General features: G+C 44.7%; 1 protein-coding gene across 1 annotated transcript in view; it reads right to left on the reverse strand.

The window, feature by feature from the left end:
* LOC308359399 (integrin alpha-X-like) overlaps nt 1-9,422 on the reverse strand; it is a gene marked incomplete at its 5' end in the record, with an annotated part of 28,926 nt that extends 19,504 nt beyond the window's left edge. Inside the window, 13 exons of the mRNA XM_080830432.1 lie at nt 644-853; nt 947-1,087; nt 1,277-1,419; nt 1,525-1,654; nt 1,852-1,925; nt 2,127-2,277; nt 2,582-2,735; nt 2,976-3,121; nt 3,239-3,369; nt 4,882-4,996; nt 5,150-5,220; nt 5,517-5,620; nt 9,262-9,422. Coding sequence (XP_080686558.1) covers nt 644-853; nt 947-1,087; nt 1,277-1,419; nt 1,525-1,654; nt 1,852-1,925; nt 2,127-2,277; nt 2,582-2,735; nt 2,976-3,121; nt 3,239-3,369; nt 4,882-4,996; nt 5,150-5,220; nt 5,517-5,620; nt 9,262-9,422 — 1,731 coding nt within the window. The remainder of the gene's footprint in view (nt 1-643; nt 854-946; nt 1,088-1,276; nt 1,420-1,524; nt 1,655-1,851; nt 1,926-2,126; nt 2,278-2,581; nt 2,736-2,975; nt 3,122-3,238; nt 3,370-4,881; nt 4,997-5,149; nt 5,221-5,516; nt 5,621-9,261) is intronic.
* Nucleotides 9,423-19,132: the final 9,710 nt, after the last annotated feature.

Consider the following 19,132-nt stretch of genomic DNA (forward strand, 5'->3'; position numbering starts at 1 on the left):
ATCATCTTTGGAGAAATGTTTGTTCAGAACTTTGACCTATTTTTAAATGGGGCTTTCTTTGACTTTTGCCAAGGGAAAAAGTCTTCCCTTTTCAGGGAGCTTTCCCCATCAAGACAGACATTTGGCAGGACAGCTGATGGCATGAGGGAATGGTCATATAGCATCCACGGAGAAGAAGGGGTGAGTAGACAGGCAGACTAAGGCAGCCAGACCTAGACTGGCAACAGGGAGCCATCAAGAGACCAAGAACTGGGTTAGAAGTCAGGAAATTGGAACCTAACTCATCACCATTCCTGATCCACTATAAACCTTGGACAAGTCAAATCACTGGTATTCTCCATGCCCCAGATTTCATTTCTAAAATGGATCTGTTAATGCCTGGCCTATGTACCTTATAGAGCCACTGTGGGATTAGAAGTCCTGAGTGGAGATCTCTCTCAAAAATCAAGTCCTCATACAAAGCAGAGAACATTCCAATGTGTTCATTTTTAAGTTCCACAGATTTTGCTTGCTGCCTACAAGGTGCCAGTGCTGGGCAAAGAAGTAAGATGAGGTAAAGGAGAATTTTCTGGTGGCAGAATAGAAAACAAGAAGAAGCAAGGAAGAAGTTGTTGTAACAAAAGGACACGTGACTGGAGCTCACCTGACTGTGGGAGGGGCTGATGCCCAGCTCTGAGGTTCCATGAAATAGGTAGACAGCACCCCGGCTCTCCTGCTCTCCTGGAGCCCCAATGGCCACGTCCGTCAGCTTGTCCCCATTCACATCCCCCAGCACTGTCAGGGCTGCCCCAAAGCGGCCCCAAGGGTGGCCTTGCTCCCCACAGAGAATGACCTCACACTGCCACTTAGCCCTCTGCAGAACAAAACCAGTGTCAGGTCCCAACCCAGGCAATCCCTCCACCCCACACCCAGGCCCCACCCAGCCCTGGTCTCATCAGACACTCACCCCCTGGGGCAAGGGACACACAGACACCTGCCCCCCTCGGGTTGGCTTGTAGTAATGAGGAGCCCCGATGAGGACAAGGTCAGAGCTGCCATCTCTATCCACATCCACAGTGCAGAGGGAGGCCCCAAAGTAAGAGCCGATCTGCAGGGCACAGCCAAAGGTCATCCTGCCTGCCTCTGCCAGAGGCAGCCCCTTCTGGGACAGGTCCCACTTCTCCCCCACCACTGGGACCTCCCCCCTACAGGCTCCCAAACCCCTTCATCTCCTCTCTCTCTGCCCCTGCAGACCCTGCCACCCTCATGTTCCACTCTGGTTTCCTCAACATCCAACCTGAGTCCCTGTGACTTCAGTTTTCGGCCTCCATTGCCCAGACGTCTTGGTGAAGATGACAACCTTCCCAGTATGCTGATGGCGGGGGGCCCCCAAGATCAGGCTCTGGACCCCCTTCCAAAAGGCCAGCTCAGTGGAGTAACCTGAGGAGGGCACACCTCAGCACAAAGGCTTCCTCCCCGCCCCTGAGCCCCTGCCCTTCCCAGGCTCATGTCCCACCTGTGCCCCCAACCCCAGCCTTTTCTCACCCAGGTAAGAATCCCTCATGTCCACATTCTCTTGAGACGTGTTGATGAAAGTGGGTCTTTTATTTTGGGGGTACAGGAAGGCACCTCCAGACCAGCTGAAGCTCCCCACTGCCCCCAGAACTGGTCCATCCTGGAAGGAAAGGTTTCCAGGGCTGAGCAGGCCTAAGCCAAATGAAGACAGCCTATTCCCAAGCAATGCCTGCCACCAACTCTGCTCATTATTTGGAATTCTCTTCCTCCACTCACTTATCAAATACCCCTCCTTACCTTCCCTCCTACCACTTATCCCTCTTCCTACATCAATGGCTTGAAAGGGGCCCCACTCACAGGTATGAACACAGCACTGAAGCCCTCCTGGGACATCTCCAACTCAAAGGAACTACTGCTTATGGTCTGCGTACCTGAGGGAAGGCATGACACCTGGGTTTCAGAGAGAAAGATAGGCTTTGCCAAGTCTGAGAAGGACACCTCAGCTTTAGAGGATTTAATGTGGGAGATTAATACCCAAAGGGATGGGCTTATGCCCATGGCATGGGGATCCAGGTTCAAGAAGCATTTATGGGTGAGGGTTTCTGAAATGAGTACTTTCATCTGTAGCTTACCCTCAATGGCAAAGATCTTCTCTTTTAGTTGGTTTTGAATGTCTCTCAAAGCATCAAAATTCTCCACTTTAAAAATGTACTCCTGTGAGGGCTTCGATGCAATGTCATTTAATTCTTTCCAGGAATGTTGGTATTGAAAAGCTGATCCCACCTGTCCCCAGTGAAGACCAACTCAGTGAAAACAATCATTAATCTAATATGCCTAGCACATGCTGGATGCTGACATACTCCAGTAACCCCTCAAGGTCAATATTATTTCACACAGTGTACAGATGAGAAAAGTGAGGCTCAAACAGCATCAAGGAGGTTAGGGAAAAGGATCAGGGTCCCCAGACACAGCTTTCATCCTGAAGGTAGTTGAAGCTGAGAGAGCTGGTGGTTTCATCCTGGAAAGGGAAGTTGCCTTAAGAGGAAGCAAGGGGAGGAAGTGGTGACAGGGTATGTCCACATCCTACCCCAACTGCATAGCGGATGATACCCGCAGCCTCAGCCATAGGGATGACATCTTCATAACCCAGGCGGTCGCCTTGTTTTTGCCCATCTGTGATGACAATGAGGATCTTGGAGGCATCTTTTCGGGCTCCTCTTGAGGTACTGAACAGTTTGTTTCTGTCAGAGAAAAAGATCCAGAGACCTATGAACAGGCCTGCTGCTAGCTCCTGATGCCTTTTGGGAAGGAGATGCCCCCTACCCCTTGGATGCCCTGCTCCCACTCATAGGTCCCCAGCTGGATGAGGAAATCACAGGCTGAATTTCAGTACCAACCTGTCCCTCTCTCATGGATAGAGATGAGGCCTAAAGGAAGACCCAGATGCTTTAGGGAAGGACCCAGGAGAAGTCAGGACTTACGTGACCATTTGGATGGCTGTGGCTGTGTGAGTATACCCTCCCAGCTGGTATACAGAATTCAACAGGTATAGTGGGTTTGAGCTGTATGTGAACTCTTTGAAAGTGAAGTGCACCTTGAACTCGTTGGAAAACTGCATCAAGGAGAACTGGGAGAATTGCAGGGGGCTGGAAGCCGAGGCCACTTGAGCCGAACCATGGGCACTCCACCCACAAGCCTCCCACAGGGGCCCTGCACACTTCCCTTCCCTCTCCCAAGGGCACACCTGGGTGCTAGGTTTCTGGAACTGGCTCATCACAGCCTTCACAAAATTCAACATCTTGGTAAAATCACGGAAGGAGATGCTGCCTGAGCCATCAATCAGGAACACGATATCCTGCTCTTGCCTTGGACACTCTGGGAAAAGAGGTGGCACCAGTCCTCCAAAGAACACTCCCAGAGCCTAGGACCTCAGCCTCTTGGCTGTAAGAACTCTCCACCCCCGACCCAAGGGCTTCCACAAATCCTGTGTAGAACAGGGCCCTTTGGCCTCCTAAAGTCCTTAAAGAAGCTACATCTGTGACACAGCTGCTCACACCTCTGTAGTCAGCCTGGTTTATTTAAAAAAAAAAAAAAAGTAAAAGTTCCTCCAATCCAGATGGTAAGAAGCTGGGAGCCATTCCCCAAGGTAGCTTGGCTGTCCATGTCTCTTTCCCAAGCCCTACTCTACTTCTTTCCCCACATCTTCATGATCTAGCAATGAAAGGGGACTGCTTCAGCCCCTGGCCAGAGTCCATCTTCATTAGTCAGTGCAAACTGTACTTTTGCTAAATATTTTTAATGTCACCCCTGACAACAGCCACATACTGGCCCTATTCTGTTCTCAGCTTAAATATAGGCCCTTAAGCCCCTCCTGAGTGAATTCATAATTGGTCAAAAAAAAAAAAAAAGAGGAAACTCTCCCAGGTCTCCAAGAAGAGACCTCCCAGTTTCCCCTTTCTGTTCCAGAGGTTCCCACCTGGGTGTTCTGAAGGGAGCCCAGGCTCCTATGAGTGAAGTCTAGAGTCTACGAGGTACTGGAAGGGCACTCCATTCAGTGGCCAGATGTCAATCTCCCCAGGAGCCTGAGTGTAAATGTGAGACCAAGGAGAGGCCTAGGACTGCCGTGGTTAGATCTGAAAACTTACTGTTCTTACTCCATATCTCCCACCCCTATCAACATTGGGAAAGCCAGACCCTATGTCTCAACCTGCATGCACACACACACATGCATACATGTACATACATACATATGTGCATATGCATGTGTACGTGTGTGCATATATACATATGTGTATACACATACATTCATACATACATATTCACATATACATACACACATATACAAATGCATACTCATATGCACACACAGACACACATACTCATGTATACATTTGCATGAAAATATACATCAGACACATGCATACACATATATATGCATATGCACAGATATATACATCCATACATACACACACACATACCACTCAGACTGTCTTCACCCTCATCACACATTTCCACAAACCAAGTGTTTATACCCTAGGATGTACTGTGTGCAAATAAATCCCCTTCTCCTAAAAATAATAGCATCTAACATTAAATGAGCCTTCACCACTTGCCAGGCACTGTGTTAAATCCTGGCCATGAATCATCTTCTGTCCCTCTTAGGCTTGGTTGTGTCGTTATCACCATCAGACAGATGAAGAAACTGAGTCTCCAAGAGGGTAAGTGGGACAGTGACAGGGCAAGGTGTAAAATCAGGCAGTGACTCCCCAGCCCACATTTGGAACCACTCTCCCATCCAGTAATATTTTTTTCCAGATATCTTTTTTTTTTACCCAGTCACAAGATGTGTATGCTCCTCAAAGGAGCCAGTGGCCCCCCAACACTCACCCTGCAGGGCAGCCGGGAGCCTCTGGGCTTGCCAAGAAGAGGAGCCCATCAGGAAGCAGAACCCCGTCAAGTACATGTTCTCCCTGCATGTATGGTGCACTGTGGGGCCACAGGCCTAGGGACAGAGGCGCCTGATGGGAGGGCCTGCTCCTCCTTCCATCCCATCCTCCTATCCCAGTACCTTCACCCTCCCCTAGACCCCTAGCCCCACCAGCTATAGGTCCCCACTCCTTCTCTCAGGACAGTTCCACAACCCAAGGCAACTCACCAGCAGCTGAGAGGGACTAGAGGAGGCTGCCAGGGACAGGCCCAGGGACATGTTCACAGCTTCTGGGGGGACTGAGGGGACAGATATATGTTACCCTCAGGACAGAGGAGACTGTAAAAGACCTGGGCAGGTGTCACCTCAACCCTGAAAGACAAAGAAGTCTGACTGGTGAAGGGCTTTCGGGTCTTGATGGAGCCATGGGAGTGCAGGGGTGTGATGGACAGGGAGGCCATAAGGGGGTCAGGAAGCCTGTAAGGTTAAGGGTCTCAGACAGAGCTGGAACTGAGAAGTAGGTCTTCTGTGCTCCCCACAGTTTCCTAGAGCATGAGAGTCTAGACCTAAGTCCTAAGGAGGGGCAGTGACTCACTCTGCAGTTGGATGGGCTCACACTTGCCCATGCTGTAGTCACACCGGTAGAGACTGCCTGTTTGGTTGGTACCCTTTATCTCCTGGGGGGCTCCAACCACCACCCTGGAGGGAGACAAAGAACACTATAATTAAGAATGTGGACAGCAGGGTGCCTGGGTTGTTCAGTCATTAAGCGTCTGCTATGGCTTAGGTCATGATTTCAGGGTCCCGGAATCGAGCCCTGTATCAGGCTTCCTGTTCCACAGGAAGCCGGCTTCTCCCTCTCCCACTACCCCTGCTTGTGTTCCCTCTCTCACTATCTCTCTCTGTCAAATAAATATATAAAAATCTTTTTAAATTTTTTAAAAAAGAATGTGGACAGCAGAGCCAGACTTCTCCTCAGTAAGTTTGTTTCACTCCTCTAAGCCTCCCATCTGCAAAGTGGAGATTAATACATTGTAAGTTCCACAGGGGAGAGATTTTTTTTGTCTGTTTTGTTTTCTGATGTATGCCTGGCTCCTGAAATATTTAGTAGTAGGTGTTCAATAAATATTTGTTGAATGGTTGATACCTACGTACCTCATAAGATTATTGTGAAGAATAAATCAATGTTCACCTAAAAATTCAAATCAAAACTACAATGAACTTTTGGGACTTCATCAAGATCAAAAGCTTCTGCACAGCAAAGGAAACAGTCAACAAAACAAAGAGGCAACCCACGGAATGGGAGAAGATATTTGCAAATGACAGTATAGACAAAAGGTTGATATCCAGGATCTATAAAGAACTCCTCAAACTCAACACACACAAAACAGACAATCATATTAAAAAGTGGGCAGAAGATATGAACAGACACTTCTCCAATGAAGACATACAAATGGCTATCAGACACATGAAAAAATGTTCATCATCACTGGCCATCAGGGAGATTCAAATCAAAATCACATTGAGACACCACCTTACACCAGTTAGAATGGCCAAAATCAGCAAGACAGGAAACAACGTGTGTGTTGGAGAGGATGTGGAGAAAGGGGAACCCTCTTACACTCTTGGTGGGAATGCAAACTGGTGCAGCCACTTTGGAGAACAGTGTGGAGATTCCTCAAAAAATTAAAAATAGAGCTTCCCTATGACCCTGCAATTGCACTACTGGGTATTTATCCCAAAGATACAGATGCAGTGAAAAAAAAGGCCATCTGTACCCCAATGTTTATAGCAGCAATGGCCACGGTCACCAAACTGTGGAGAGAACTAAGATGCCCTTCAACGGACAAATGGATAAGGAAGATGTGGTCCATATACACTATAGAGTATTATGCCTCCATCAGAAAGGATGAATACCCAACTTTTGTATCAACATGGATGGGACTGGAAGAGATTATGCTGAGTGAAATAAGTCAAGCAGACAGAGTCAATTATCATATGGTTTCACTTATTTGTAGAGCATAACAAATAACATGGAGGACATAGGGAGATGGAGAGGAGAAGGGAGTTGAGGGAAATTGGAAGGGGAGATGAACCATGAGAGACTATGGACTCTGAAAAACAACCTGAGGGTTTTGAAGGGGTGGGGGGGTGGGAGCTTGGAGGAACCAGGTGGTGGGGATTAGGGAGGGCACGTATTGCATGGAGCACTGGGTGTGGTGAAAAAACAATGACTACTGTTACGCTGAAAAGACATAAAAAATTTAAATAAATAAATAAATAAAGACTATAATGAGATATCACCTCACACCTATCAGAATCGCTAAAATCAACACAAGAAACAAGAGGTGTTGATGAAGATGGGATTGGGAGGGAGACAAACCATAAGAGACTCTTGATCTCAGGAAAAAAACTGAGGATTGCTGGGGGTGGAGGGTAGGGATAGGGTAGCTGGGTTATGGACATTGAGGAGGGTATGTTCTATGGTGAGTGCTGTAAAATGTGTAGGCCTGATGATTCACACACCCTTACCCCTGTGGCATATAATACATTATATGTTAATAAATTCTTTTTTATTTAAAAAAAGGGGTGTTGATGTGGTTGTGGAAAAAAAAGGAACACTTGTGCACTGTTGGTGGGAATGCAAACTGGTGCAGCCTCTGTGGAAAAGAGTATGGAAGTTCCTCAAAAAGTTAAAAATAGAAATATCCTATGATCTAGCAATTGTACTACTGGATATTTACCCAAATAATGCAAAATACTAATTTGAAAGGGCTACATGCACCCTGATGTTTATAGCAACAATATTTATAATAGCCAAGAGATGGAAGCAGCCAAAGTGTCCACCAACTGATGAATGGATAAAAAAGATGTGGTATTCATCACTCGGCATCAGGGAAATACAAATCAAAATCACAATGAGATACCACCTCACACCAGTCAGAATGGCTAAAATTAACAAGTCAAGAAATGACAGATGCTGGCGAGGATGCGGAGAGAGGGGAACCCTCCTACACTGCTGGTGGGAATGCAAGCTGGTGCAACCACTCTGGAAAACAGTGTGGAGGTTCCTCAAAAAACTGAAAATAGAGCTACCCTATGACCCAGCAATTGCACTACTGGGTATATATCCTAAAGATACAAACATGGTGCTCCGAAGGGGCACGTGCACCCGAATGTTTATAGCAGCAATGTCCACAATAGCCAAACTGTGGAAAGAGCCTAGATGTCCATCAACAGATGAATGGATAAAGAAGATGTGGTATATATACACAATGGAATACTATGCAGCCATCAAAAGACATGAAATCTTGCCATTTGCGATGACGTGGATGGAACTAGAGGGTATCATGCTTAGCGAAATAAGTCAATCGGAGAAAGACAACTATCATATGATCTCTTTGATATGAGGAAGTGGAGATGCAATGCGGGGGGGGTTGGGGGGAGGTAGGAAAAGAAAAAATGAAAAGATGGGATTGGGAGGGAGACAAACCATAAAAGACTCAATCTCCAAAAACAGACTGAGGGTTGCTGGGGGGAGGGGGGACGGGAGAGGGTGGTGGGGAAATGGGCATTGGGGAGGGTATGTGCTATGATGAGTGCTGTGAAATGTGTAAACCTGGCGATTCACAGACCTGTACCCCTGGGGATAAAAATACATTATATGTTTATTAAAATTTTTAAAAAAAGATGTGGTATATACAGATAAATAGAGATAGAGATATTATTCAGCCACAAAAAAGAATGAAATCTTGTCATTTGCAATGACTTAGATGGAGCTAGAGAATATTATGCTAAGTGAAATCAGTCAGTCTGAGAAAGACAAATACCATGTGATTTCACTTACATGTGGAATTTAAGAAACAAGGCAAACAAAACCAGGGAGATACAAACCAAGACACAGACTCTTAATTATAGAGAACCAACCAATGGTTACCACAGGATATGGGCATGGGGGGATGGGTACAACAGGTGACGGGGACTAAGGAGTGCATTTGTCATGACAAGCACCAGGTGATGTATGGAATTGTTGAATCACTATACTGTACACCTGAAACTAATAGTAACACTTTATGTTAACTATACTGGAATTTAAAGTAAAATAAAATAAAACAGATCAGGGCCCACATAAAGGGTGCTGGGCACTTAGTAAGCACTCAATAAATATTAGTTGTGATTATCAAGATGGCATGACAACACCTGCTTTCAGTCCAACTCTTCATAGCTCTGGGGGAATTGCCACACCAAACAGAGGATAAGAGGGTCATGGGGAAGGACAGGACCCTATGCATGGAGAGGAACTGGTAAGAATCAAAGGCAAGTCACCATCCAGTCCTTACCAGGTGTTGCCATACTGGACCACGCTATGTCCAAATCCAGCACTGTCCATAAGGAAGATTGTTGGCTGGTCTGTGTCCAAGTTGAAGCAGAGAGAAGAAGCCGAGGCTGGGGAAGTGGGTGAGAAAAGAAACTCTGAAGAAGGGTCTTCCTCCTGTTCCATCTCCCCAGCCCCCAACACCTGTTCTCCCCTGTAGGCCCAATGTCCCAGCATCTCCTGGATTTCTGAACCCTCAGCCTCTGGCCTCCCTCACCCGTCCTTCTCTCCTCAGGCAGTCCAGAGACAGTTCTTCACCCACTGACCCACTGGCAAGCTTCAATTCTCCATTTTCACAGAGCAACACACAAGCTCTAAAGACACTCCTTTGTTACCCCTACCACTGGGGGCTTCCAAGAGGAAGAATCCAGGAAAACTTAGGCCAAAGTAACATTGTGAATAGAGTACAAGTTTGACTTGTTCTTCCTACTTGGGAAATCACTGGATTATTCAGGCAATTGGCTCCTTTTCTAGCATCTCTTGAATTCCCCTAAAATTAGTTCTTCAATATCGTCTCCCTCCAAAAACTCCAGATCCCAAACCCTATGTATTTCCAGATCCCCCCTTAATGTCTGGGTCTAAAACATGTACAGTCTCAGCTCTCTCTCTATCTGGACCCAAATCTTCTCATATCCCTTCACTGGGGCCCATGACTTACCCATCAACAAAAGGAGGGATGTTCTGATCCTGGTCATGACTGGAAGGTCAGACATGAGCTTCTGAGCTCCTCAGCCGCTGAGAGAACAGCTGAACCAGGGTGCAGAGGGAACAAGTGTGCAGAGAGGTGGTCAGGAGGCCAGAAGCAGGAAGGGAAGTTGTCAGCATGACTCAGAGGTAGAGGGCGGAGAATAGGACTAAATTAAGCAGAAAAAAAGGGTCGACATAGCCCACATATGCTGTATGTCAGAGTCTTTCCTTCTTTTTTTTTAAGATTTTATTTATTTATTTGACACAGAGGGACAGAGAGCACATGCAGGGAGAGTGGGAGAGGAAGAAGCAGGCTCCCTACTGAGCAGGAAGCGCAATACAGGGCCTGATCCCAGGACCCCGGAATCATGACCTGAGCCGAAAGCAGATGCTTAACCAACTGAGCCACACAGAAGCTCCTTCAGGAGTCTCTAACCAGAGATATCTTGGCTTGCTTCTTTTACCTTACCAAACTAGGTTTAGGTGGTTGTAGATCCTTGCCCTGCAACACCTCTCCAACTTTCTCTAGTTGTACTGGCAGAAGGTTCCTCTTGACCTTGAAATTTCAGTTCACCTGGCGAGGGAAAACCACCAGATGCCAGAATAGTTAGGGCCCTAATGAAGACCCTGATGGGGACCCTCCACTTCAGACCTGGAAACCTCTGGGCTACAAGTCAAGAATCCAGGCCTTAGGAGGAGAACAGAGTGAATATTCAATCATTAACACAACATGCTAATTTGAGGCTGACCATGTACCTCTCTAACAACAAAAAGATAAAACAAAAACACAAGCCCTGGGGTCAATAGAGAAGACAAATGTGCAAACAGCAAGATGTTGCTATGAAATGAGAAGCCCACAGACCACAGAGTAGCTTACTCAAGTTAGAAGGGTGTGGATTTCCTGAAAGTCTTCCTGGAGGGGCACTTGAGCTGAGTCTTGAAGGCAACCGACCATAGAGGTGTGTATTTCAGAAGGGGTAACCAAATGTAGAAGAAGCATGAGAATGAGTGTGCATCTTGGAAAAGCAGCGATGGGAAACCAGAGAGTAGGAGGTAGGAAGTGGCAAGAAATGAGGTCAATACCATTTGGGGGAAAGGAGAAGTAGGACCCAGGTCTGGAAAGCCCCTTAAGGCATGTTTATTTTATCCTGAGGGCAGAGGGAAGCATTGTATCAAATTAGGAAGAATGAAATCTTCAAATTTACATTTTAGGAAGCTAAAAAGAGGGGCTATATGAATTGGGTTTCATTGGGAACTAGCTGGAGACAGAGCAGTTAAGGAGGTAATGGGGCCCTATAGAGTGAGCTAGTGGCCATGGGAATGGACTGGAGGCTAACTGCTCCCTAAGGGGAGGACTGTGGTGATAGTCCCTGAGAATACTTGCAGGAGTGGTGGGGGGGAGCAGTGAGGTAGGACTACTTTGATTTTGAAAACCTAAATTCAGTGTTTAAGAGCTTGGACTCTTTCAACCTCTCTAGGTTCCAGTTTCCTCATCCACAAAGTGGGGGGTGATAATAAAAGTACAAATGTCCCTGGGTGCCTGGCTGGCTTAGTCAGTGAAGCACATGAATCCTGGTCTTGGGGTTGTGAGTTCAAGCCCCATGTTGGTGTAAAGACTACATCAAAAACTAATGATGTACTATACAGTGGCTAACTGAAAATAAATAAATAGATAAATAAATAAATAAATAAACAAACAAACAAAAATAAATTAAACATTGACCCTCAGATTCACAATGAAAAAAAAAAGAGATTACTTAAAAATAAAACCTTCAGGGGAGACAAGATGGCGGGGAAGTAGGAGGAGGCGCCTTTTCAACCTGCACCCTAAAGTGAGCTGATTACCTACCAAAGAACTCCGATCACCCATGAAATCAGCCTGAGATCAGAATTATACACGTCTGGATCTCTACGGGGGCCAGAAGACGCCAGTGGGCAGGTAAAGTGGAGTGGGAACGTCGGACTGATATCGGAAGATAAACAAAAGGGGGAGGGAGCCACCAGAGGCGACCGACTGGAAAATAATACCCCAATACGAGAGTGCCCGGCATCTGGGGACCAGCATTAACTTGGAGTCTTGTTGAAAGCACTCAAAAGAGCAAAGACTCGAGCGGGGAAATTGTGGGAATCGGGGCGGATAGGGATAGGGGCTTAAGTCCCCAGACCCAGGGCAGCATCCCCTGGCGCTGAGCCGGAGAGTGCGGCGGAGAAACCTGGTCTTTGTCCCGGAGCCGCCAGTGCGCCCGAGAACGGGTGGAGTCCGGCTCCCGTGAGGGGCTGGGGCCACGCCAGACGGCAGAACGCGCACCTTCCTGGAGATGCGCGCGTGCCTCAACCTCCCCTGAGAGAGGTGCACGAACGCCCAGCCTGGTGTTCTGGGACCCACGCGGTGAATGACCCACGCGGCGATAGAGCCGATAGAGCTGGAGGCGCCGCGCCCCAAACCATCCCCTGGGAGAGGTGCGCGCAAGCACTGAGCTCTCAGCCCCAGCCAGCGGGAAAATCTCAGTGTGCGATTGCTGCTTGGAACGTCTCTGGCGGTCTGGAGCTGCCCAGACAGCCACAGCTGCCTTGGTTTTGCGTACAAGCAGGAGATCCTGCGTCCCCAGGGACCGTGACTCAGAACCTGCTCTGCCAGCGGCCCAGCGGCTGCAGCACCTGCAGGGGAGCAGACTGAGGGTTCTCTCTGAGAGGGAGGTTGGGGTGCAGTTTTCTTTCCTCTAAACCTCCAAAAACCATCAAAAGCTGTCAAGGCGAGAGAAAAGAAGTGAACAAACATAAAAACCTCCAGAGAACAAAAACCTGAAAAAAACGTTTTTCTCAGAGCCCACCCCCTTGAGGGGGTTGGGAGGACTTAACTCAGGGAACATCATTGACTGAAAACCCACGTGGCAGCCCCCTCCCCCAGAAAACAAATCAGGAAAAAAAAAAAAAAGACTACAAGAGAACAACCACCACTACTTCATAGATACAACTTTTATTTTTAATTCTTTCCCACTATTCTGGTTCATTTTTTTTCTTTTTTTATATAGATAATTTTTTAACCTATTTACCATCACAGTGAGATGTCCAGTACATCAAATTCCATGATAAACTTCTAACCTGAATTTTTTGATACATACACATGTGTTTTTCTTTTGCTTTTCTATTTTCTTAATTTTTAAAAAAATTTTTAATTTAGTTTAGTCCAGTTTATTCCTTTTTTATTTTTATTTTCTAATATTCATATAGAGTTAAACTTCAAGGTAACCCCCTTTCTCCAAGCAATGCTACCCCTATAGGTGAACCAATTTTTAATCCCCCTTTTTCTTAGGAAAGTTGAGTCCTTTAACAAAGATATCAAGATACATCCAGGAAGAATCAAAATAACCTTCCTCGCCCACACCGAGAATCTATAACCATGCTCCCATCTTTTTCTTCTGCCAGTGTCTCTGTGTATTTATGTTTGTCTGGATAGTATATAAATCTTATACTTGGGGTTCTTCTTGACGAGGCTCCTCCTTTTTTTTGCTTATATATATATTTTTTTTCTCTCGTCATATACTTTTATCAGTCTTTTTGTTTGTCTGTTTTTGTTTGTATACATCATAAACCTTACCCTGGGGCCCATTTGGGCTGAACCTTCACTTTTATCTTCCCTTTTTTTCCTGTCTCTCTCTCTCCCTCTTTTTTCTTTTTCTTTTCTTTTTTCTCTCATTTGGGTGGGGAATCCTGAGTGCTCAGAAGCGTTCCAGGGTGCATCTTGACTGCACCACGGTCAATACATCCAGCTACATCTGTCCAGTCATCTCTCACCAAAATGACTAGGAGGAGGAATCCCCAACAGAAGAAAAATACAGAGGATGGGCCTTCTGCAACAGAGCTAACGGCTATCAACATAGACAATATGTCAGAAAGAGAATTCAGGCTAACAATTATCCAGGCAATAGCTAGGTTGGAGAAAGCCATGGATGACCAAACAGAATTGATTAGGGCAGAATTGAAAGCGACCAGAGAGGAGGTTCATAATGTTAGGGCAGAGCTGAAGGCCACCAGGGATGAGGTTCACAACGCTCTCAATGAGTTCCAATCTAATCTAAATTCTCTAAAAGCTAGGGTAACTGAGACAGAAGATAGAATTAGTGATCTGGAGGACAAACAAATAGAGAGAAAGGATCAGGAGGAAGCCTGGAACAAACAGCTTAGAAGCCACGAAAACAGAATCAGGGAAATAAATGATGCCATGAAACGTTCCAACGTCAGAATTATTGGAATCCCTGAAGGGGAGGAGAAAGAAAGAAGTCTAGAAGATATAGTGGAACAAATTTTTCATGAAAATTTTCCCAATCTTGCGAATGGAACAAGTGTTCATGTACTAGAAGTAGAAAGGTCCCCCCCCAAGATTATAAATTCAAAAAAAACATCCAGGCACCTCATAGTAAAATTGAGGAATCATAATTGTAGATACAATCTCTTGAAAGCCGCTAGGACAAAGAAGCTCCTTACATACAGAGGAAAGCCCATCAGAATAACGTCAGACCTGTCCACAGAGACCTGGCAAGCCAGAAAGGGCTGGCAAGATATATTCAGGGCACTAAATGAGAAGAACATGCAGCCAAGAATACTTTATCCAGCAAGACTGACATTCAAAATGGATGGAGAGATAAAGAGTTTCCAAGACCGGCAAGGCTTGAAAGACTATGCAACCACCAAGCCGACACTGCAGGAAATATTAAGGGGGGTTCTATAAAAGAGGAAAAATCCTAAGAATAGCATTGAACAGAAATATAGAGACAATCGACAGAAAGAAAGACTTCAAAGATAACACAATGTCAATAAAAACGTATCTCTCAATAATCACTCTCAATGTGAATGGCCTAAATGCACCCATAAAACGACACAGGGTTGCAGATTGGATAAAACGACAGGACCCATCCATATGTTGTCTACAAGAGACCCATTTTGAACCTAAAGATACACCCAGACTGAAAGTGAAGGGATGGAGAAGCATCTTTCACGCCAATGGGCCTCAAAAGAAGGCCGGGGTAGCGATTCTCATATCAGATAAATTAGATTTTAAACTAAAGACAGTAGTCAGGGATACAGAAGGACACTACATCATTCTTAAAGGGACTATCCACCAAGATGATCTAACAATTGTAAATATCTATGCCCCCAATATGGGAGCAGCCAATTACATAAGAAAACTATTAATCAAGATAAAGAGTCATATTGATATGAATACATTAATAGTAGGAGATCTTAACACGCCTCTCTCAGAAATAGACAGATCATCGAAGCAGAAAATCAATAAAGAAATAAGAGCATTGAATGACACATTGGACCAGATGGACCTCATAGATATATACAGAACATTCCACCCTAAAACAACAGAATACTCATTCTTCTCAAGTGCACATGGAACCTTCTCCAGAATAGACCACATACTGGGTCACAAATCAGGGCTCAACCGATACCAAAAGACTGAGATGATTCCCTGCATATTCTCAGATCACAATGCTTTGAAACTGGAGCTCAATCACAAGGAAAAGTTCAGAAGGAACTCAAATACCTGGAAGCTAAAGACCACCTTGCTTAAGAATGCTTGGATCAACCAGGAGATCAAAGAAGAACTTAAACAATTTATGGAAACCAATGAGAACGAAGACACTTCACTCCAAAACCTATGGGATACAGCAAAGGCGGTCCTAAGGGGGAAATTCATAGCCATCCAAGCCTCCCTCAAAAAAATTGAAAAATCCAGAATACACCAGCTGTCTCTACACCTTAAAGAACTGGAGAATCAACAACAAATCAAACCAACTCCACACATAAGAAGGGAAATAATCAAGATTAGAGCAGAGATCAACGAGGTAGAAACCAGAGATACAGTAGAACGTATCAACGAAACTAGAAGCTGGTTTTTTGAAAGAATCAATAAGATCGATAAACCATTGGCCACACTAATCCAAAAGAAAAGAGAGAAAGCCCAAATTAATAAAATTATGAATGAAAAGGGAGAGATCACAACTAACACCAAGGAAGTAGAAACAATCATCAGAAGCTATTATCAACAGTTATATGCCAATAAGCTAAGCAACCTAGATGAAATGGATGCATTCCTGGAAAACTATAAACTCCCAAAATTGAACCAGGAAGAAATTGACAACCTGAATAGACCGATATCTAGTAACGAGATTGAAGCAGTGATCAAAAACCTCCCAAAAAACAAGAGCCCAGGACCTGACGGATTCCCTGGGGAATTCTATCAAACTTTCAAAGAAGAAATAATACCTATTCTCCTGAAGCTGTTTCAAAAAATTGAAGCAGAAGGAAAACTTCCAGACTCTTTTTATGAAGCCAGCATCACCCTGATCCCCAAACCAGGCAAAGACCCTACCAAAAAGGAGAATTTCAGACCGATATCACTGATGAATATGGATGCTAAGATTCTCAACAAGATCCTAGCAAACAGGATCCAACAGCACATTAAAAAGATTATCCACCATGACCAGGTAGGATTCATCCCTGGGTTACAAGGATGGTTCAACATTCGCAAATCAATCAATGTGATAGAACAAATCAATAAGAGAAGAGAGAAGAACCACATGATCCTCTCCATTGATGCAGAAAAAGCTTTTGACAAAATCCAGCATCCGTTCCTGATTAAAACGCTTCAAAGTATAGGGATAGAGGGAACATTCCTGAACTTCATCAAATCTATCTATGAAAAACCCACAGCAAATATCATCCTCAATGGGAAAAAGCTTGCAGCCTTCCCATTGAGATCAGGAACACGACAAGGATGCCCACTCTCACCACTCTTGTTCAACATAGTATTAGAAGTCCTAGCAACAGCAATCAGACAACAAAGAGAAATAAAAGGTATCCAGATTGGCAAGGAAGAAGTCAAACTCTCTCTCTTCGCAGATGACATGATTCTTTATATGGAAAACCCGAAAGACTCCACCTCCAAACTACTACAACTCATACAGCAATTCAGTAATGTAGCAGGATACAAAGTCAATGTCCAGAAATCAGTGGCTTTCTTATACACTAACAATGAAAATACAGAAAGGCAAATTAGAGAATCGATTCCATTTACTATAGCACCAAAAACCATAAGATACCTCGGAATAAACCTAACCAAAGAGGTTAAAGATCTGTACTCGAGGAACTACAGAACACTCCTAAAAGAAATTGAAGAAGACACAAAAAGATGGAAGACCATTCCATGCTCTTGGATGGGAAGAATAAACATCGTTAAAATGTCTATACTGCCCAGAGCAATCTATACTTTTAATGCCATTCCAATCAAAATTCCACCAGTATTTTTCAAAGAGCTGGAGCAAATAATACTAAAATTTGTATGGAATCAGAAGAGACCCCGAATTGCTAAGGAAATGTTGAAAAACAAAAATAAAACTGGTGGCATCACGTTACCTGATTTCAAGCTTTACTACAAAGCTGTGATCACCAAGACAGCATGGTACTGGCATAAAAACAGACACATGGACCAGTGGAACAGAGTAGAGAGCCCAGATATGGACCCTCAACTCTATGGTCAAATAATCTTTGACAAAACAGGAAAAAATATCCAGTGGAAAAAAGACAGTCTCTTCAATAAATGGTGCTGGGAAAACTGGACAGCTATATGTAGAAGAATGAAACTTGACCATTCTCTTACACCGTACACAAAGATAAACTCGAAATGGATAAAAGACCTCAACGTGAGACAGGAATCCATCAGAATCCTCGAGGAGAACATAGGGAGTAACCTCTTTGATATCAGCCATAGCAACTTCTTTCAAGATATGTCTCCAAAGGCGAAGGAAATAAAGGCAAAGATGAACTTCTGGGACTTCATCAAGATAAAAAGCTTCTGCGCAGCAAAAGAAACAGTCATCAAAACAAAGAGGCAACCCACGGAATGGGAGAAGATATTTGCAAATGACAGTACAGATAAAAGGTTGATATCCAGGATCTATAAAGAACTCCTCAAACTCAACACACACAAAACAGATAATCATATCAAAAAATGGGCAGAAGATATGAACAGACACTTCTCCAATGAAGACATACAAATGGCTACCAGACACATGAAAAAATGTTCATCATCACTAGCCATCAGGGAGATTCAAATCAAAACCACATTGAGATACCACCTTACACCAGTTAGAATGGCCAAAATTAGCAAGACAGGAAACAACGTGTGTTGGAGAGGATGTGGAGAAAGGGGAACCCTCTTACACTGTTGGTGGGAATGCAAACTGGTGCAGCCACTTTGGAGAACAGTGTGGAGATTCCTCAGGAAATTAAAAATAGATCTTCCCTATGACCCTGCAATTGCACTGCTGGGTATTTACCCCAAAGATACAGATGTAGTGAAAAGAAGGGCCATCTGTACCCCAATGTTTATAGCAGCAATGGCCACGGTCGCCAAACTGTGGAAAGAACCAAGATGCCCTTCAACGGATGAATGGATAAGGAAGATGTGGTCCATATACACTATGGAGTATTATGCCTCCATCAGAAAGGACGAATACCCAACTTTTGTAGCAACATGGACAGGACTGGAAGAGATTATGTTGAGTGAAATAAGTCAAGCAGAGAAAGTCAAGTATCATATGGTTTCACTTATTGGTGGAGCATGACAAATAATATAGAGGACAAGGGTAGATGGAGAGGAGAAGGGAGTTGAGGGAAATTGGAAGGGGAGGTGAACCATGAGAGACTATGGACTCTGAAAAACAACCTGAGGGTTTTGAAGGGGCGGGGTGGGAGGGTGGGGGAACCAGGTGGTGGGTATTAGGGAGGGCACAGATTGCATGGAGCACTGGGTGTGGTGAAAAAACAATGAATACTGTTACGCTGAAAATAAAAAAAAAAAAATAAAACCTTCAAAAAAAAATACACACCTCCTATTGTTGCCAGGAAAGTTGAGTTTGAGTTAGTAAGTGTGAAATGCTAAGAAGAATGTGTAAGAGCTTCTATTATTGGCTATTATCAATACTATGCTGTGATTATTATTGTGTTAGGTAAGAGGGTACTGAAGGCTTTCAAAGAGGAGATGTCCTAGAGGAGGGCTGAATGAATGGGGCTAGATCTCAGGAGAAAAGTCTTGGTTGGAGATGAGTTTTGTATCCATCAGAAGTGCTGGTTGAGATCCT

This window comes from Martes martes, assembly GCF_963455335.1.
Source record: "Martes martes genome assembly, chromosome: 18".
In the NCBI taxonomy this organism is placed as follows: Eukaryota; Metazoa; Chordata; class Mammalia; order Carnivora; family Mustelidae; genus Martes; species Martes martes.